Source organism: Podarcis raffonei, chromosome Z (assembly GCF_027172205.1).
Source record: "Podarcis raffonei isolate rPodRaf1 chromosome Z, rPodRaf1.pri, whole genome shotgun sequence".
Classification (NCBI taxonomy): domain Eukaryota; kingdom Metazoa; phylum Chordata; class Lepidosauria; order Squamata; family Lacertidae; genus Podarcis; species Podarcis raffonei.
The window spans coordinates 10,688,240-10,707,630 of NC_070621.1; the positions used below are offsets into that span (position 1 = coordinate 10,688,240).

The 19,391-nt window shown below is 40.2% G+C and overlaps 1 protein-coding gene across 6 annotated transcripts in view; it reads left to right on the forward strand.

Annotated features, from left to right (window-relative positions):
* Positions 1–19,391, forward strand: part of CNTRL (centriolin) — a 70,752-nt gene that overhangs the window by 22,948 nt on the left and 28,413 nt on the right. For 3 of the 6 annotated variants that reach the window (XM_053374614.1, XM_053374619.1, XM_053374615.1), the window contains exons 12-27: positions 3,625–3,778; positions 4,832–5,052; positions 6,563–6,739; positions 8,354–8,488; positions 8,875–9,017; positions 9,575–9,782; positions 10,806–10,985; positions 11,185–11,364; positions 11,897–12,013; positions 12,434–12,578; positions 13,279–13,418; positions 15,087–15,264; positions 15,842–16,128; positions 17,793–17,998; positions 18,726–18,918; positions 19,075–19,205. In XM_053374614.1, coding sequence (XP_053230589.1) covers positions 3,625–3,778; positions 4,832–5,052; positions 6,563–6,739; positions 8,354–8,488; positions 8,875–9,017; positions 9,575–9,782; positions 10,806–10,985; positions 11,185–11,364; positions 11,897–12,013; positions 12,434–12,578; positions 13,279–13,418; positions 15,087–15,264; positions 15,842–16,128; positions 17,793–17,998; positions 18,726–18,918; positions 19,075–19,205 — 2,795 coding nt within the window. Of the gene's footprint in view, positions 1–787; positions 1,068–3,624; positions 3,779–4,831; positions 5,053–6,562; positions 6,740–8,353; positions 8,489–8,874; positions 9,018–9,574; positions 9,783–10,805; positions 10,986–11,184; positions 11,365–11,896; positions 12,014–12,433; positions 12,579–13,278; positions 13,419–15,086; positions 15,265–15,841; positions 16,129–17,792; positions 17,999–18,725; positions 18,919–19,074; positions 19,206–19,391 lie in introns of those variants that run through there. The other 3 variants (XM_053374620.1, XM_053374617.1, XM_053374616.1) reach the window with 3 other exon arrangements.

The following is a 19,391-nucleotide window of genomic DNA, read 5'->3' on the forward strand; positions in this document are numbered from 1 at the left end:
CTAAAACAATGTAGATTGACTGGTTTCTTAATCTCAAGATGACTCATATTTTAAAGTTGTCTTTAACTGTTTTGGGTGTGGACAGCTTTGTTTAATTGAACACACAGAATAAGGAATGCAAACTGGACCTACATTTATTGGTGTAACTGTATAAGCTTCTTGGTGTCACAAAGCTCTAATTAGGCAGACCAGACCATTCCATTGTCCCAAAAGAGCAGTGCTGCATAATTAAGGCTGCAATTCAGTGCACACTTTGGACTACAGTAGTTACACCAAGCTTAGTTGGGCTTGCTTCTAGCTAAACATGCAAACAACTGGGCTACAAGAATCTGATACAAAGTTACCCCCATAAATATTAGTTTCATTTAAAAAATGCATTCCTTTTAATAAATCAAACAATTTTATGTTGGCACAAACAAACTATAAATGTTAAGAGATCCATATTTTGCAAAAAGAAAAAAAGTTTTGCAAAACAAAAGTTAGTATAGCTTTTCATGCTTTCCAGTTATGTGGATATACTTGAAGTCTCATTCATATCTGGCTTATTTTTGAAGCTCAGAGGCTGATTATAAAAAGAAATTGTGAAGTCAACAGTCCAAGACCTCGGTCTCTCCAATAATAACTTTCCGTGTGTTTCAGGGAGGCTTTCTAAATGAAAGGAAACTGCTTTATTTAAGCTCAGCCTCTTGGAGAGTGGAGCTGCCTGTTACAAGCTGTAGAGTTGATTGGCTGCCTGCACTGCTTCCTGTGTTGTGATTTGAAGCAAACAGGACGCAGCCCAGCTAGCTGAAACAAGTAGGGATTGGAGCGCATGTTACCACTGTGCAGGCCTGACAAAGAGTTCTCACAGCTCCTGGGGCTTAGTTTCCCCCTTTCAAACCACATCCTAACCAAAGTGCAACTGTCAAACAGAAAAGTTTGGTGTACGAGACTAGATAGAGATTAAGAGAAACCGTGTTTGAGCTGAGCTACTTTTTTAGTACTGCTCGTCTTTCACAATGAATTCCAACTTTTAAGTGGGGCTTTCAACACAGGATTTGAAAAGAAGAAAAGACAAAGCAAACGCTGTAAGTGCCTCCCTCTCCCCTCCCTCAAAATACCATTGAGGAATCTCAACAGCAGCATACAATTTTAGAAGATAACATTGCTAAGTTATAGATACTTTTAAAACAGGACAAACTTGACTTGGCTTATTATGGATATTTGGACATTTGCCTCTTTTGTTATCTGCTCAGAAAATTAAATGAAGATTTGGTATGGGGATAGTCTGATAAAGTGAAACTTTTGCTTCAGCCATTTTGCATTACCTCAGTATTTAGGAAAGCATGCTTTTTCCTGAGATTTTAACTAATAAGGTTTTTGTTTTAAGTGTAATTGGTGGAGTTGTGCATTTATTTTAAAAGTACCATCGGATAGTTGGATTGCATTTTTGTATTAACTATTTTTTGTGGGGGCTGTTTCTGTACTCTTTATGCCAATTAGCACTCTGCTATTTTTGGTTCATAAAAAATATGTTGCATGTTGGATGCCTAAAACCATGAATGGAAGTAGTCTGCCCTGTAAGATTAGACACTGTGTTTCTAAGCCAAGCAAACACTATCAAGCTTATAACCAAACTTGTCATTGTAACAGTTTCATTCAACTGTGGTTAAGTATGGTACTTAAGAGAAATGGTACACATAGCTGTGTTCAGTTGACACTGGTTATAGCAGCTTGAATAAATGTGCTATTGACAAAATAAAATAAAATCTGGGTTGTAGATTTTGGGGGGAGAAGTATACAAATAATATTTTGGCATGAAACTGAAATTATTGGCTTATATTTTAATACTGAAGATCTAGTATCCAATTTCTTTAGCACTCATTGGAGAGAGGCATATGAGGTTAGTCTGACTGGGTTGAGAAGGGTTTACAGAATGGTCTGTGTAACTTAAGGGGAGAATGGTAGTGTATAAGAAGCACTGGGCTGCAGCTACAGCACCCGTGGGTTGAGTTGTATCATTCTGTAAGGCAGAATACAAGTTACATTATACCCTGATGTCATCACACTGTACACTTCCCTATTTGGAGGTAGAGAGACACTTAGCACAGTGACATTGGGAGTGAAGGTTAGAATTACACTTTTTGCAGAAAGAAAGCAGAGAATGCAACATAGGATGTCACTTTATGCACCTTCATTCTTGGACATTCTTCTAGGGATCAGGAATCATATTAGCAGACTAGATGGTGGTGGTGGTGGTGGGAGTTTTCTTCTTCAATTTTACAAGATACTATGTGCACCATCTCCTAATTACCATGCTTAATCTAAGGGCACAGTTGAATGAAGCTGTCACAATGGTATGTTTTATTATTAGTGCTCAACTTTACAAGGAATGCATGAGTCTCATATTGGTTAGGCATTCAGTATATATTGGGCATGCTGAGTTGCCCCCAACATTGCAGGGGCCTGTCATGTGTGTAAAACATCATACATGTGCCACCCCCCCAACCCATCCAGGCCAACTCAGCGTGCCACACACCCCTTCACCACATCCCTAGCAGAGGACAAGCCAGCACGAAGATACTTCTCGTTGGCAATCTCCCACTCTTGCAATCTCCACCAGAGCACTTTCCTGGAAGGTGGCCTGGTGATCATCAAAGGGACGGGCCAGCATTTCCTGCTGGTGCATCCCTTTGAGGATCATAGTGGATTTTTTTTACAAAAATTTTTTTTGAGGGAGTGCTGCTTGAAAATTTTAGGGAGCCCTGCCCCCATGCCCCCTCCACAGATGGCACCAGTGGTATGTATAGAGGCAAGAGAGAGCAAGAGCAGATTAATAAATTCTATGTAAGCTGCTAGCTACTTTAACGATTTTGTTTTAAAAAACAGGCTTCAAATCTTAAAAATAAAAGTTCTTCCAGGTAGAAATTCCAGGTGTGCAAAGCCAACTCAACTAATGCAGAAGGAAATAGTTTGGAGAAAGGTGTGAGAAATGATGTGGCCTACCCTATGGGCTTCTCCCAGAAGGATATACTGCTTATAAATGATTTTTCAACCATTCAACAAAATAAAATTTAAAAAACGATTTTTCAATCATTTTCAAACTTCCTGCAAATTGTTTGCTCCTAAGAATTTATATATGCTGTGGTCAGAATTGTAAGAAACTTGAAGCCCATCTAGCTGAAAGCCCTGTGACTGAAGTAAAATTGTCCATTTACATAATTCGGTTAATCATATAGGCAAAGCAACATAGTTCAACGGTAGAGCACATGCTTTGCATGCAGGTCCCAGGTTTCATTCTTGGGCTTTAAAGACCCCATCAGGAACCCTGGAGAGCCCCAGCCAATACTAAATTAACCAGTTGCCTGACTTGGCATAAGATAGCTTTCATTGTTCTGTACTGTGAAGTAGAGATGGGGAAACTTTAGCCTTCCAGATGTTGTTGAACTACCAACTCTCATTAGCCCCAATCAATATAGCTAGTGCTCAGAGATGACAGGAGGTGTAGTCCAGCATCATCAGAAAGTTCCCTGTCCCTGCTGTAGAACATTTGTGGCAAGGGTGCAGGAAGATCAGGATTGTTTGGGGTGCTTTGTTTGTTTTTAAACTACTGCCCTGAGATGTCCATTTAACTTCCACTCACAGGCTCATATGAAGGCTCAGAAAGCAAGCAAAGAACAACAACTTGACATGATGAACAAGCATTACAAGCATCTTGAAAGTCGCCTGGATGACATGCTGTCTCGGATTGCAAAGGAAACTGAGGAAATTAGGGACCTGGAGCAACAGCTCACAGATGGTAAAAATGTTATTCAAAACAGACTTTAGCTCAGAGGCTTTGGGCTTTTCTATAGTTTACATAGCATATACAGATTTTACACTCTGCAGGCAACAGTTCTTAGAAGTACATATGCATGCTTTTAAGTATTTGCTGTAGGAAGTGCTCACTTAATAAATGCAGCAACCATGTTTGTTATTTGAAATGTGGAGCTATCCTTAATACGTGGCATGAGATTAAACTCCATCACTTTGGCTCTCCCTTCTGAGCACACCAATACCAGCCAAATTCTGAAAGCCTCAAAGTGGCATTCTGCCTCTCCTAGCAGGAAACCCATAAATGGCATCCAGGTATCTTTTCAGCTCACTGAAGAGGTTTGCGGGATGACTTTATTTGATGGATTCAAGTGAGGTCACCTACTAGTGTAAGATCCCTACTACTGTTGTTTAGTCAAGTAGAATTTTTTTATCCTGACGTTATTTCCCATTTGTAGTATGAGAACTCTTGGTGGAAGTCTCTGGAGATTAGTTTCCTGAAGAACTCTTGTTGATTTTCTCTTAGAGCAGTTAGGAAAGTGAGGAAAAGTGGCACTACCTAGAGAAATGATGAGATCCTGGTCAAGAGAAATGGAACTTCCCATCTAACTTAAAATTTGTGAACTTTTACTGGCTAGGTTTAAAGAAAAAATGTATAGTTTCTGGGGGAAAACATTGTCATTGCAATTCCTGGTTATCCAGTGCTGTATTTCTCCCTCCCTTCCCCACTTTATTTTAATGTTACTGTGCTGATCTAACAGAGTTACAAGCACAGTAAAAATGTACAAGGCTGCCAGTCTTACTGGACCAGATTTCTTCTTTAAAACACAAATGTTGGGTAAATGCAAATATGCTGTCACTTCAGATACTGAAATCAAAGTTTGTGTCTCCTATGTAAGTCTATTTTGAGACATGCTCAGTGATGTCACCTCACCTTCAGATAATCAGGGATAGCTCTCATGACTTTTTGGTGTTCCCTTGCAAACTGAAATACTTCTTTTTTCGTATTTCTTAACTCTTTCTCCTCTACCATTCACAGGCCAAATAGCAGCAAATGATGCACTGAAGAAAGACCTGGAAGGAATTATCATTGGGTTACAGGAATATCTAGAGAGTGTTAAGAGTCAGGCCAAACAAACCAGTGATGAATGCAAGGAGTTGCAGAGGGATAAAGAGGTGTTATTGCAAAGGCTGGAAGAACTCGAGGAGGAGAGAAACCAGCTGGAGATAGTTGCTATGGATGCAGAAAACCTGAGAAAAGTAAGATGCAAGAACTGTTATATTCCAAAAAGTCCTGATGCTTTTCCTCACTGGCAAACATAATTTAGAAACCAGGACAAAACAATGAGGTTAAGATTGGCAGAACCTTTTTATTTATTTCAACAATTTATATACAGTGGTACCTCGATTTATGAACTTCTGAATCCATTCTGGAAGTCCGTTCTTAAACCAAAGCCGTTTTTAAACTGAGGCACGCTTTCCCCACTGAGGCCTCCCACCGCCAGTACCCTTCCACCAATCGGCTTCCGTTTGTAGACCGATGTAAAGTTCACTAACCGGAACACTTACTTCCAGTTTGTGGAATTCATAAACCAAATAGTTCGTTAACAGGGCTGTTCGTAGACCGAGGTACCACTGTACTGCTTAACACCATAGTCTCTAAGAGGTGTACAGTGAAGTTACAAAACTGGTATAATGGAGATAAAATCAGTTAAAATTAACCGTAACATCAGGAAAAAAATCCTACTAAATTGAGAAGGTCTTCACTAACCTCTGGAAGTTCAAGAGAAAGGCGGCCTGCTGGATCTCAGCCAGGTGGGATTTCTACTGGGGTGGACCCACAATACTAAGTTCCTCAAAGACCTCAGTGATTGGACAGGAATATATGGAATTGATCAGTCTTTAAGGATCAAAGTTGTTATGAATCTTCTAAATTAATACAGGAATGTTGAACTTGGCCTGGTAGCATATGGGCAGCCAATGCAAGCTTTTAAACACCAGAGTTTTATGCTAGAGTAATGTTTTGCCACACTCATAAGGTTGGTGGGTGAGTGGTTGTGGCCCAGCAGAGGACATTCTCTTTGCTGTTTCCAGATTTGTGTAATCTCCTGACTGAAGTGCATCCAGCATCTTCACTTTACAGCTTTTGTCATGTGCTGAAGATCCATTTCTCTACCCTTGCCTTTGATGGTTGAAAAGTATTTATGACCTACTCAAAAATGTGATTAAATGTGGTCATTTTTTTATTTTAGTGTAATTGTCTTTGTTTGTTTTAAACTGTATTAATAGCTGGTGGGCAGCTCACAACCACCTGCCACTAATCATGGTATTGCAGTTTCCTGAATCAGAGCAACTGCTGATGCTCTGTAGACCTTGGCATGTTTGACCATCCTACTTGTCATCCTGGCAACACCAGGATGTTTTCTATCACTGGGGGGGAAAGCTTGATCATCCTTCCCATCCCACTTTTCCTCTGCAAACATCCATTTTTCTGTCACATCGCACACTGGGATAATATGCAGAATTGGGAAACCCACATTTGCCAACAATTATGTACACCTTATCCTATGGACTTCAAAATAGTATGTTGGGTGTTGGGGAGGTACTCTTCCAGTCCAGCAGCAGGGGTGGCTTAGCTCCCTTCCCCCCATCCCTTGCCCCTGTGGTAGATGTGTAGGGGCACAGTCTCTGTTTAGCAGGGATACATGCTACAACCATGTTAATGGAGAACTGATGAACTCAAAATTATAAAACACACTTTCGGTTCCAGGAAATCGCAGACCTTGAGCAGGCACTTGAAGAACAAAGAGAGCTCAATGAAGCCCTGCATGAGACTCAAAGGGAACATATCACATATGAGGCTGAGCTGGAGGCTGAACTGAAAGCCCGAGACATTGAAGCCAATCAGCATGAGGAAGAACTGCAGAGGCTAAAACAACACGGTCAAGTAAGTGGACATTCAGAGAGAAATGTCTCCTTTCCTTATACCTTTCATGTTTCTCCCAATCCATATAGGTTCCAAAACGTGACTTCTTTTTTCTAAAACTTATCTGTAAAGAATCCAGGTTGGTAGTAGTCATAGTGAAATGGAAAGAGCTCTCAGGTAGGTGGGTGGCTGAGGGACATTTTGTCTGGTTTTCCTTGCTGCCGCAGTCCTGCCAGCTCTTCCAGTGGCTTAAACTGATTGGACTCTGGCTTTTTAACACAGTAGGGAAAGAAGACATAGCTCAGTTGATTAAAGCACTGTGCTGATAATGCCAAGGTTGCAGGTTTAATCCCTGTATGGGACAGCTGCATATTCCTGCATTGCAGGGGCTTGGAGTAGGTGATCCTCAGGGTCCCCTCCAGTTCTACAATTCTATGATTCTAAGACAGGCATTGTGATTGAGGAAGCTGGGGGACTTTATCTTACTCAATGAACAGTTTCCTGCTGTGAGGATTCCTGTTAGGTCTGTGTTACCTTGTCACCCAGCAATCAAAAAGCAGCTATTAGTATTGTCAGAAAGATGTTGATGTTCTCAATCTTTCTCCCAATGAACCTTTTTAGTTCCATGAGAAAGAGTTTTGACCCTCTTAAATGTGATTCAACTTGGTAGCAGAGGCTAATCTAGGCGTGTCAAATGCATTGGCCCAAGGGAGGTGTACTAGGGTCATGGGGCTGGCCCAAGCAAAAAGAGTAAAGGGTCCACCCAACCCATACAGCATCCTAAATTATTGATTAAGGTTCAGGACAGATTTATAGTACTAGGACAATCAAGACATGGTCACGGTTTGTACATTGCCCATGAATACATTTTGAAGTGTGAAAAACTCTTGTGGGCACAACCCACCCCATACTGCCTAATTCCCCCCAGCAATTAGGCTTGAAAAGGTGTTTTCATCCACCCTCCCCACCAAGATAGGTGGGGCATGATCTCCTGGGGAGTGCAACTGGAGAGGGAAGGTTTATCTTCCTTTTCTAGGTGCTATCTCAAGGAAGATCTCTCACACACACTGCTCTGTTTAGGTTTGAAAAATTCTAGGTAGTAACAATTTTTTCAACCCTTATATCAGTTGGTAAGAGGTGACATCAGGGTGACAACTCCCCTGCCAACTGTGACCCTCTGCCTCTGAAATTGTTCCTCTGTTGTAATTAGACTTGAAAGAAGCCTTCTATTAGCTACAATGTGGCTTTTTCAAGCCTAATTGCAGTGGCAGAAGGGATGGTGATGATGATCCTCAGGCACCCATGAAAACTTTGGTGGACCAATGTATGCCCACAAGTGCTAGGTTGGCAACTCATACAATATCCCATGGTTAATGGCATATTAGGATTGAGCAGCATGTTCATACTAGCATGCTACTCAAGCCTGATATCATTATGCATAAAAGAGGCCAGTCATGACAATAGGGCAAATGGAAATTGAGAAGTTTGCTTGTTTTGTGGACTGTCAATGTCTTCCTTAGAAGAACGAGCTGTCCTTGCAAAATACATATTCTATTCAAATGTTACCTGATTCTTTTTTTTTTTTTGTAGAGGAAAGTGAGAATTTTTTTCTTTTTTCTTTTTGGGATGGGGTAGCTGGAGCACTCTGCTCTCCAGGCTGAGCTCAGCAAAGAAAGGCAAGCTTTAGAAAATGCCTTGACAAAAGCACAATTATCAGAAGAGAGAGAACACGAAAATAATAAACTGCTTTCTCATCTTAAACAGCTACAGGTACAGTATTTTTTTCATATTTTTTTGTTTTTCAGAGAGCATGTCTGGCAGTCTGATATATAACCTTCTTCAAAAGGCTCCAGCTGTTGAAAGTCAATCATGCAAAACCACCTTGTATATTCTTTCTTGTGTGTCTGTTAAAGATTAACAAGAGTTGTATCTTGGAAATCATCCAGAGTTAATAGGGGAAATTATCATGCTTTATTTATTGATTGTTTTCTGTAGCAACTAGTCATTTAGCTCCACAGGTCAGCTATGCTAGTGAAGAAATGCAGTGAAATAAGTGTTATGTTTAGTCTTCTAACATTCTTATACAGTCAATGCAAGAAGAAATCATTGAAAGCATATAATGGTAAAGGTGACCTCTGAAATCTCTTTTGTTACAGAAAGATAATAACCTTTTGAAGCAGCAGCTTAAAGATACTCAAAATCAACTGAATCATGCAGTTGACAGCTTAATTCATCCTGAAGAATTCTTGGCTCGTGTGAGAGAACTCAAAGAAAATCTACAGACTGGGGCAGAATTCAGGTGAGCTAAATTCAGAGGTTTCATACCTTTATCAGAAGGGGAGATCTAGCTGCAAACACTTGGCTAGTTAATGCCTAGGCAGTTCCCAGCTGTGTATCTGTCAGTGTTTGAAGATAAGCATCACTCTTTCAGATGGAGAACACTCTGCAGAACACCTTTTTTTGTAGTTGTATGAAATGGCCTTCAGTCTCAAAGTAATATGTTGCTGTCAAAATGGATGGAAAGACTTGAAACTGGGAATCTCAGTCTTCACAAAACATCCAAAAACTGACAGACCCTTCTCTCACCTATTCTTCACAACCCTTATCTCCCTCCCCCTCACTTTTCCCCCATCTTGAGTTTGCAGAGTGTGAATGGGGTAATAAGTATCTCTTACCTACCAACTTGCTACTTCTCTTCAAATTCTGCTCTGCCACTGCTTTTTAGATGTTTTGGCAAAGACGTCCAACATTTAGTTTAGCCATAAGACACAGGTCTTCAGATGAGCATTGATGGTAAGCCTAGGTAGCAATTCTCCATAACGTATTTTCCTTTTTTTGTATAACTGATTATTTCAGGTGCCATAATGCAAAGGATATTTTAGGGAAAAGCCTTGCAGATCTACAGAAAGAGTTTGGTAAGGTCCTTGCTCAATCTCAGCAAAAAAATGAGGCCATCCAGGCCAGAGAGAGACAGCTTCAGAAGGAGATGACATCCCAGCAAGCTAAGTTGGAAGAGGCACAAGAAAAATACAGGCTGGCCTGTAACAAAGCTGCAGAAGCCAAAGTAAGAGAACCAACTACAGTCATACCTCGGGTTAAAGTAGCTTCAGGTTGAGCATTTTCAGGTTGTGTTCCGCGGCGACCCAGAAGTAACGGAATGGGTTACTTCCAAGTTTTGCCGCTCGCGCATACGCAGACGCTCAAAATGACGTCACGCGCTTTCGCAGAAGTGGTGAATCACGACCCGCACAGACGCAGGTTGTGTTCTGCTCAGGATGCGAATGGGGCTCCAGAACGGATCTTGTTCACATCCAGAGGTACCACTGTATTACCAAAAGGAGAGAGAAAGGAACTTCCAAGGAGATAGCCATTCTGGTCTGTTGCAACAAAGTGTCTTGTTGTATTTCAAAGACAGAGAGGTCTACTATGGTATAAACTTTCATAAACTAGAGTCTACTTCATCAGGTGTCCACAAAAGTTTTCGCTGTAAAATTCTTAAGGAAAGAATTGCCAAAATTATTTTGACAGAAACCTTGTTTAATGGTCAAATACATGTCAATCCTTCATGAATATTTGCATGATTTGTGTCTGTCTTCCTTCAATCCCTCCTCAAAATCAAACTTTTCCATAAAGCTTAATCCAGTACTTACCTTGAGTGGTAACAATTATTTGCCATAATTCCTGGGAGTGAACCCCACTGAACTCAGTGAATTTTCTTTTGAGACAACTCCTATAGGATTGTGCCTCCATCCCAATTACCTTGTTTTTCTCTTCTTTGCCTTGCTGTTGAATTTAGATTATATTTCCTTGAGGGCATTTTTTTGATATGGAATCATGAGTGATCGTGTGCATTGGTGACCCTGAATTATTATATTGGAAAACTTCAAATTGGTGATGATTTTATGTTGTCTTTTTCATGGTGTGTCTACTATTTGCAGTTTTGGAAAAGGACCAAATGTACTTGTTTGTAAAGGAGGTAAAAAGCAGAGGCTTTTGCAAAAGATTCCACATGCTGCTAACTTTATGCCCTAGGAAAGATTACAACTATCCTCAAGCTCTCATCATCTTCCCTTTGTTTCAACTTCAGATTAAATCTGAGAAGATGCAGAATGAAGCCAGAGTACATCAACTAGAGAATGAAATCCAGCATCTAAGTGAAAAGCTGAAGAATATGGAAGAAATCCAGGGCCTAACAGATCAACAGCTGCAAGAGGCTGATGAGGAGAAAGAAAGAATTCTTGCACAACTAGAATATTTGGAGAATAGGGTAGGGCTACTCCTATTAAAAAGCGTGTGACTAGTAAGGCATGTCCCTCTGCACAACACTTTAAAAAATACTGCACTATTTGCTTATATTTTAATGTGAATGCATCCTACCAGAGAAGAAAGCAAGATATACATATATTTGTGTGTGTATGTTGTTTGTTTTGTCACATCTGTTGAATAGCATTTTCCCGCTCTTTCAGAAAAAGGTGGAAGATGCTAAGGCACAAATGCAATTCATTGACATTGATAAAGAGCTGCAGGAGTTAAAGAGAGTGATATCTACTTCAGATAAACAAGCAGCAGCAGATCTCTGTGCAGCCAAAGATCAGCTCAGGTCACTTCGTGGAACTGTATGCAAAATTAATCAGGAACGCAGTGAGGTACAAAATTGGTAAAATTGTAAAACTGAATTGAAACTTCTTCTCTTGCACCACATAGTGTGTTTCAGTCTCTATTAGTCATTCTTATCATTAAGGTATACATTTCTGCATGGAAGCAACTTTCTTGATTTCATTTAATAATAAAATATGTAGTTGTTATTATTAACAGAGAAGGCTCTGCACCTGACTGTATTGAGAACCTAGAATAAGCATAGTGAAAAAGGAACAGAGAAGGGATGGAACCACTGCTCTGGTCAAAGTATTGATTTCTTATAATCAATACTATCTTGTTTATTATATGTTTTGCTGCTATTTTATTGGGACAGTTTTGTGTTTTAATGTATGATTGTTATTGTAATGTATTGTTTCTTTTTGATTTTCTGTTATACTTCATGATTGTACAATTTTGTAAGTCACTTGGACATTCTTTATGTGACAGGCAACTACTAAATTTATTAAATAGTAATAATAATACAAAACATCAACAATTGCATCAGATAAGCTAAGTAAAACACCTTTTCCTCTTCTGTAGGAACTTCGGGAAGCAGAGAAGTTCTGTATGCTTGCTACTCAAGCTTCTAAAGATCTTGCCAGAGCAGAATCAGAAATAGAATTGTTGCAGAAACTTCTGAAAGAAAAGGAGGAATGGGTAAGTTATAAGTCCCCTTACTGTACACATTGATAAGAAACACGAAATAGAGGCAAGAGTGAAAAATTTCTACATGAATATGAATACTATGAGGCTTAGTGATGTGTCTCCCATTGAGTTCTAAAAATTAAAGTCCTGGTCAGATATATTGATTTCAAGGGACAGAAAATCTCAGTGATATACAAATGTTCAAATTGACTGAGCCAGTAATGATTTAATCTGCCTGGAGAGAGAGAAGTCAGGACATGGCATGTGAGGCCAAGACTTGCTCATTTTAAACCCCTTTTCAGAAAATAGGATCAAAATGGCCTGTAGAATCTTCGTCTACATTTTTTTTACATTGTGCACTCTGATGATGCTTTACTCCAATGTACACAAGGGCAAAACATGAGAAAATATGACTAAGATGCTTTTTAATAGTTTCAGAGTGAAGTGGGAAAAGCTGATGCCGAGACTGCAGCTTCTGCTTTTCAGAAAGAGGAGATTGGTAAATTAAAGCAGCTATTGAAATGCCAAAAAACAGAAATTGACCGACTGCACCGTGTACTAGATCAAGTTCAGTCAGGTAATGCTTTCCTTCCATTTTTTCCTGGAGCATGTTTTCAAACTAATTCAGATGTCTTCCCATCATTCTCTGTCCAGACATGTGTTGTTCCACCCATTGTCCAGGACCAGCAAGGTCATGTGGTCCTGCTTTGTAGATCTAGGCAGGCAGATGAGATTCCACCCTAGATTTTTTTTACTGCCTCTCTAGGTCAGAGCAGCTTTCTCATAATTTGTCTTCCAGTGGGGGGTGGGGGTGGGTAAGTGTTGTCTCTCAGAGTCTTTTAAAGAAACAATTGGGGTCTACCCAACTAAGTTAGAATAGACTCAATTGAAATTGATGGATCTAAGTCATGCCCATTATTTTCAATGGATCTACTCTGCATAAGACCGGCATTGGATACAGCCCTTGTTTTTTCTTCCTTCTTAAGCTTATTTTCCCTGTTATTTTTTTCGCCCAAGCATGGGGCTGTTAGAGATCATGCATGTCAGCAAAAAGAAAATAGTGTATGAAAGGAAGTCATTTAAACTGCTGAGATGCAGGTTTAAAAGCACTGCTTTGAGTGTCAACCTCCTTACTACTACCTCAGCTATGAGATTCCATCCAGCAGAGGAAGTATTGGTAAAAATTGAATGCTGAGCCTGATTTTTTTGGGGGGGCGTCTTTAATTAACTGTAGTCCTCACAAATATAATGGGCTAAAAATCTAAATTCTTCTGCAGGCAATAGGGAAGAAATTGACAGCATATTGGATGAAATTGCTGCACTCAGGCATGCTATATCTCACCAGAATGGCGCTATCACCAGCATAATGAATCCACTGCAACGGAGGGGCCATCTGTATTATGTGCCATCATCGCAAGTATGAAAACTAGAGTGGCAAATGATGGAAAGGAATCAGATATGGAGATCTTTCCCCACCTGCTTTAGAAGCACTTAAATTAATTTAGAAAAATCATATTCGGAGATAACTTGTAATTTTCCATTAATATAGTTGGGAAAGGTCATTTCATTCAAAGTCCTTTGTCTCAAGGAGAGCCCCTTAAAAACAGGAATTCTCCAAAGTTAACCATTGAAATATTTTGAGCCTTCTGAATCTGAGGCCTAAACTACACATTTATTTAACAAAATTTATATACTGTCCAGTTGTAAAAAGAAAGGTTTACGCTTTCCTTCAATATGACACTGCAGAGGCCAGTTTGTACAGGAGGATCAGGTGGCCAGCCACTCTCCAAATTCTTGCTTTTCCCCTTTCTCAGCCAATTCCCTCACCCCCTTGGATAGCAGACATGTGGAAACATGCAACAACCTGGAGAAAGAAGAAATGCTGCAGTTTCTGATAGCTATTTGTGATGAAAATATATATGCCTTGCACAAATAGCTGAATATAAATCTTTACTTGTCAGGCTGGCAACATTTGAACAACAAGTATTATTTACAAAATCCTCCAGACAGTGTCTGCATGAAGTCCCCACACCTGTCACCTTCACAGTGAAGACAGAACTACGTAGGATAACCAACCAACTTCCAACTGCCAGCTGCCATCTCCTTTCTCCAATACCATCTATTCTTTGTGAAATACATTCCCAATGAAATTACATTACAAATACTAACAGTTTGTTGAAGAGCTTCAAGTTGAGGATTTTCCATAACAAAATGGCTGCATTTATATGTTTGTCTCCTCTGCAAATGGTAGCAGCTCATTTCCATATTGATGTTTGTTTAATTACAATACACATGGATAATCCCATGTGAACCAGCAATGCTTAGACATGGACTGCCTTCATTTTATTAATAGAATTCTTTGGTTTTTGTGCAGTGCATTTCCAAACATGTTGCTCAAATCAGTAACTTTTTGCTTTGTGTATGTTACACCTGCTTGGAGTTTAACCCAAGCCACCACTCAAAATGAAATTTACTTAGTCAAATCTCAGTCACGTTAGTTGCCACTTTTAATAGGCTTATATATTTATATAAGCATATACTTATTACATGGAGAAAGTCCCTGCTGCCATCTGTGTGCTCTTTGATAAGGAACTGGAAGAGTTCAAGGCAAAGACAGGTGAACAAGGGCCATTCTTCAAAATCTAAAGGCACTAGCAGAAGGAAGGAAATACTCTCCTATGTGCAATTTAGATAAGCTAGTTAATAGTTTGGTCAATGCCAAAGTTAGCTCTTCCACCAAGCTAAACATGTCTAACTATCTGCTAAAAACATTTCTGTTCCAGCAAACATACCCAGGCATGCATTTCTGACACATGATTTTAGTAGATGTAAGTCCTTTAAAAATACTGATTTTATTTTATATTTTCATTTTTTAATGTCTCTTGTTTCGATTTTTGATTGGTATTTTAAGTGAGTATTTTAGACTGTCTTGCAAATCACAGAAAGTTTTTTTTGTTCTAGTAAGCGGTATTTACAATGAATAGCCAACACTAGGACAACACTATATATACTTCTCCATGTAATATTTGCCTCAATACAAGTTGTTCATTATTCTTACTTTCACTTTCTTAAAAATGTTTTAAAGACATCCACTCCTGCATCTCAGAGTACCAAGGATTCTGGTGTTGGCCTGCAGTGTCCTTTGTTGACCCCAATAAAAAAAGGGCAGAGCAAGAAGGAATGTTCCATGTGTCCTGCTGCCAGAGGGTGCTTGGTGCATGCACCAGGCAGGAATGACCTGCAAGACTCTCCTTCCAATGGAGGTAAGTCAGTTGGCTTGTCTTCCCGTGTCTGGCAGTTGTTCTTGTGCTTTTGTTCATGGCTGTCTAGCAAGAAACTGTTCTCTGTTGGTGTAGGAAAGTCACCAGGTTGGCCTTTTCTCCTCTTGCTAGCTGAAGAGGCACGGAGGAAAGCTAAGATAGTTGTCTTCTTAGAACCCCTTTCTGCCTTCCTACTTTGAAGCCTGGCATGTGCAGACCACCCTATTTTTGTAGCCATTCTTAACCAATATCCTGACTGCATAGGGGCAGCTCCATATATATTGCTCTTATGTATTGCTATTCTAGAGATTATTTGTTATTATATTTTATTTTTTGATAAGTATGGCCTATTTCATAGCCCCCCCCCCCATTTTTCATCATGGCACATAAAAGCATTTCATAAAATTGCAATAAAATTAGACAGGTAAACAACAAAAAATAACATCAAATATATAATCAACTTATTAATTTTATGTATCTTATTTTTATCGTGTTTCTGTCCCCATCTTATATTGAGGGCTTTTAAACTATGCCTTTAATCTCTCAGCGTGGATTATTTTTGTTGAAACCCAAAATTCAGGGATCCAAGAAACTGGAGAAGTGAAGATTCACAGTGCCTCATCTTTCGTGCCACCCCCTGGCTCCATCATTTACACTCTACTTCCAGATGGTGCTCCAGCCCCTCCAGCAACAGTGGTGTGTGGCCCATCTTCTCCTGTCTCTGCCAACGGAGGACCACTTGCTGCTACTACAGTTATATATGGTTCATGTCCTGCTGGAGCTCAGCTTGTATATAGCCCTCTTCCTGCTAACTGTTCAATGTCTTTTGGAACACATCACTGCAACATACCTGAGCATCATAACTTGGTAAGATTCTTGGCTCATTTGAAATTAGAGTACCGTATTTTTCGCACCATAGGACGCACCGGACAATAGGACGCACCTTGTTTTAGAGGGGGGAGAACAAGGGAAAAAAATTCTTCCGCTCTCTGCCCAGCGCCCCTTCAGCGAAGCGGCAGGAAGCGCTGCGCAGAGAGTGGGAGAATTTTCCCCCTCTTGTTTTCCCGCTCTAAAACAAGGTGCCGTTTAAGGTGCGTTCAGGCGGCTACCTTGGAAGCCTGGAGAGCTAGAGGGGTCAGTGCGCACCGACCCCTCTCGCTCTCCAGGCTTCAGGTTCCTTTCGACCTGCTCTTTGGGGCTGGCGGGGGGAAGCCCACCACCAGCCCCAAAGAGCAGGTCAGGGAGCAGCGGAAAGGCGCAGCGGAGAGGCTGCTGCCATAGTCATGCGTCACTTCTCCAGCTGGGAGCTAAGATTTCTCCCTTAGCCAGGAGTTTATAATTTTTTAAGGCTAACTAATTTCAGCTTTATAAAGAAGACTCTTTTTCCTACTGAGTCTTTCAAACAAGGAAATATATACAGCAGAGCTTTCCAAACTTCATGTTGGTGACACACTTTTTAGACATGAATCATTTCGCAACACAGTAATTCAGTTCTACTAGCGAACTGGAGATTCCAGCCCCAGGTGGAGTAGTCACACAACACACCTACACACTGCAGCTGACACACTAATGTGTTATGACACACAGTTTGAAAAGCTCTGATGTGTAGTAATGTACTTTGCACATATTGGGAGAGAAATACCAGCTGATAACACATGTTGCCAGCAGTGCATCATTTTGTGTAGAAGTAAATTGTGAGTATATTCTTAGAAATAAGTATTTACCAATACTGTAGGTAATTCCAGGGAACTGAATCAATATAAAACTGGGGGTTTATTCTTTCTCTTTGGAAGTCTTTATATATCCATGTTGTTTTATATATCTGCAATTGCCATATTTTATGTAAAATACACTAAACCTCAAGAATGGGTACAAATGGTTGCCTGCAGCACAGTTTTCCAGGCATTATTATTTCTATTTCACTTTCATGTAGTGAACACTATAATAACTGATGCTGAGATTCATATCTAAATATACAGTGCACAGAGCCATGGCCAACTGTGACTTCCCAGGTTGCCTCTGCCATGTGCTTCCACATCTTTTCAGACATGTATCTTCATTTCAGATCTTTCTCTGGTCTGATTCACACATAATGCTTAATGTTAATTAATAAAACTTAGATGAAGCTGAGGCATCTGGCAGATGTTCACTTAAATTTTGGTTTAACACATCACAGAATAGTTAAAAGCACCAGCAAAAGCCTCTAGAGCAGTCTGATTTTTTGCAACTCACAGCTTTATAGCTTTTCATCAGGGACAGTCCTTTATAAACCTTGGTTAATAAGCAATCTTTACCTTTGTTAATAAAACCATAGTTAAGCTGCTGGGCTGAGTTCACACATAACACTACGCTGCAGTTTAATATACCATAGTTTAATAAACCATGGTTTAGCATTCTGTGTCAATAAGACCACTGCTCAATGCACATCATGCAGTGAATATGCTGGAAGCATCATGTCAGCAAGTGAAGCTCCCTTATATAATCAGTAAGAGTAACCGTTTCATTGCACTGTTTATATTCATCTGTTGCAGGAGAACGAAATCTCAAGGCTAAAAGACAGCATAGAAAACTTAAAGTCTCAACCCAAAAGCAGTTGTCCTAGATCCTCTCATCGTGAACATGATCAAGAGATGGATGAATTGCATCAGGGCATTCAAGATCTGTTGAATGAAAGAGAAGAGCTGGAGTACCAAGTAGCAGAGCTGCGTAGAATAGCCCAGAAACGGAATAAGCGAAAGTGAGGATGCTGTATTAAATCTTTAACAAGTCTCCTAAGTATCTTCCCCTCTTTGCTCTCCACTCAACAGTGCCACAGAAGCCTGTTGTGTATGCGCTTTCAGCAGGAAGAATCTAAAAACTCCCTGTAGGAAGTTGCTTTCTTCCAAATCAAATTGTCCAGTTCTGATTCAGTATTGCTTACTTTGACTGGCAGTGACTTTCTGGGGTCTCAGGAAGAAGAAATCTCCCATCACATGCATAATGTTCTTCTTGCAACTCAGCCCAACTCCTCCACTTCAGTCTACAGTATATTGGGGGTGAAAGTTGAATTGCCACCTGCTTACCATGACACAGTCCTATTTTGGTTCAAACAAGTCATCCCCCCTCCGCCCAGTTGAACTTGCCTGCCCATCTTTTATTTTACTTTGCCCACAGATTTCTTCCAATGTGAGATCCTTTACCCATAGGGTAGTTGCTCCCCCCCTTTTTTTAGAGCTGTGGGGAAAGTAAAGGTATAGGGTTGCAGTATTGGGGAAAACAGTGCTTGAGTTCCCAGGGATCAGCCACTTTTTGTTATTGTTTTTAGAAAGCTGTATAGGGAGATCAGCTAAAATTGAGGGAAAGACAGGGAGTGGGACTTGTGGGTTTTTGTTTGGGTCACCTTCCTTAAGAGAATCTAGAATTTTAAAAAGCTATTGATGGCTATTCACTTTCTGCATTAACTTCTTAACCCTCTTGTGTTTTAGAGACTTCATTGATGGGCACCTGAGTGGCCTGATTTCAGAACTGGAGTTAGAGAAATCTCTCCAGCACCATGAAAACATTGTGGATGAAATAGAATGCATAGGAAAGACTCTCCTAAAACGACAGGCAGAACTCAGGGAGGCCAACAGACTTCTTGCTGAAGCTGAAACTGAACTTGAAAATACTCGGGGGAAAGTAAGGATTTTTATTACTTTGTTTCAGGAAGATGCAGAGAAACTTTGAATTACAAAGGAGATCTTAGAACTCCCCACATCTCTACACTTTGGCTACAAGTAGAATAGTAGTATATGAAATAGGAGGTATTTTTTCTAATGCTTTTTCTTTCTCTAGACCAAAGAGACTATTCAGAAATACAACAGTGCTAAGCAGCATTTGTCTCGGATGGAGAAAGAAGCTGAAGAGCTTGAACGGCGGGCTCAGGTGATGGCTCTGAAGCTTGTAAATGCAGATCAGCAACTAAGGTAAACCAGAAATGTTAACATCACATTATTTGGTCCTATATAGCAAGGGTGGTCATGCTGTGGTTTAGGGGGCACTTGTGGCTTCTGGGCAGATGCACTACACATGACTGAAGAAAGATAGAAGCTACACACTTGTTTATGGTTTCACTGGATCCCCTCATTCACCACAGTGACTATGTAACAGCT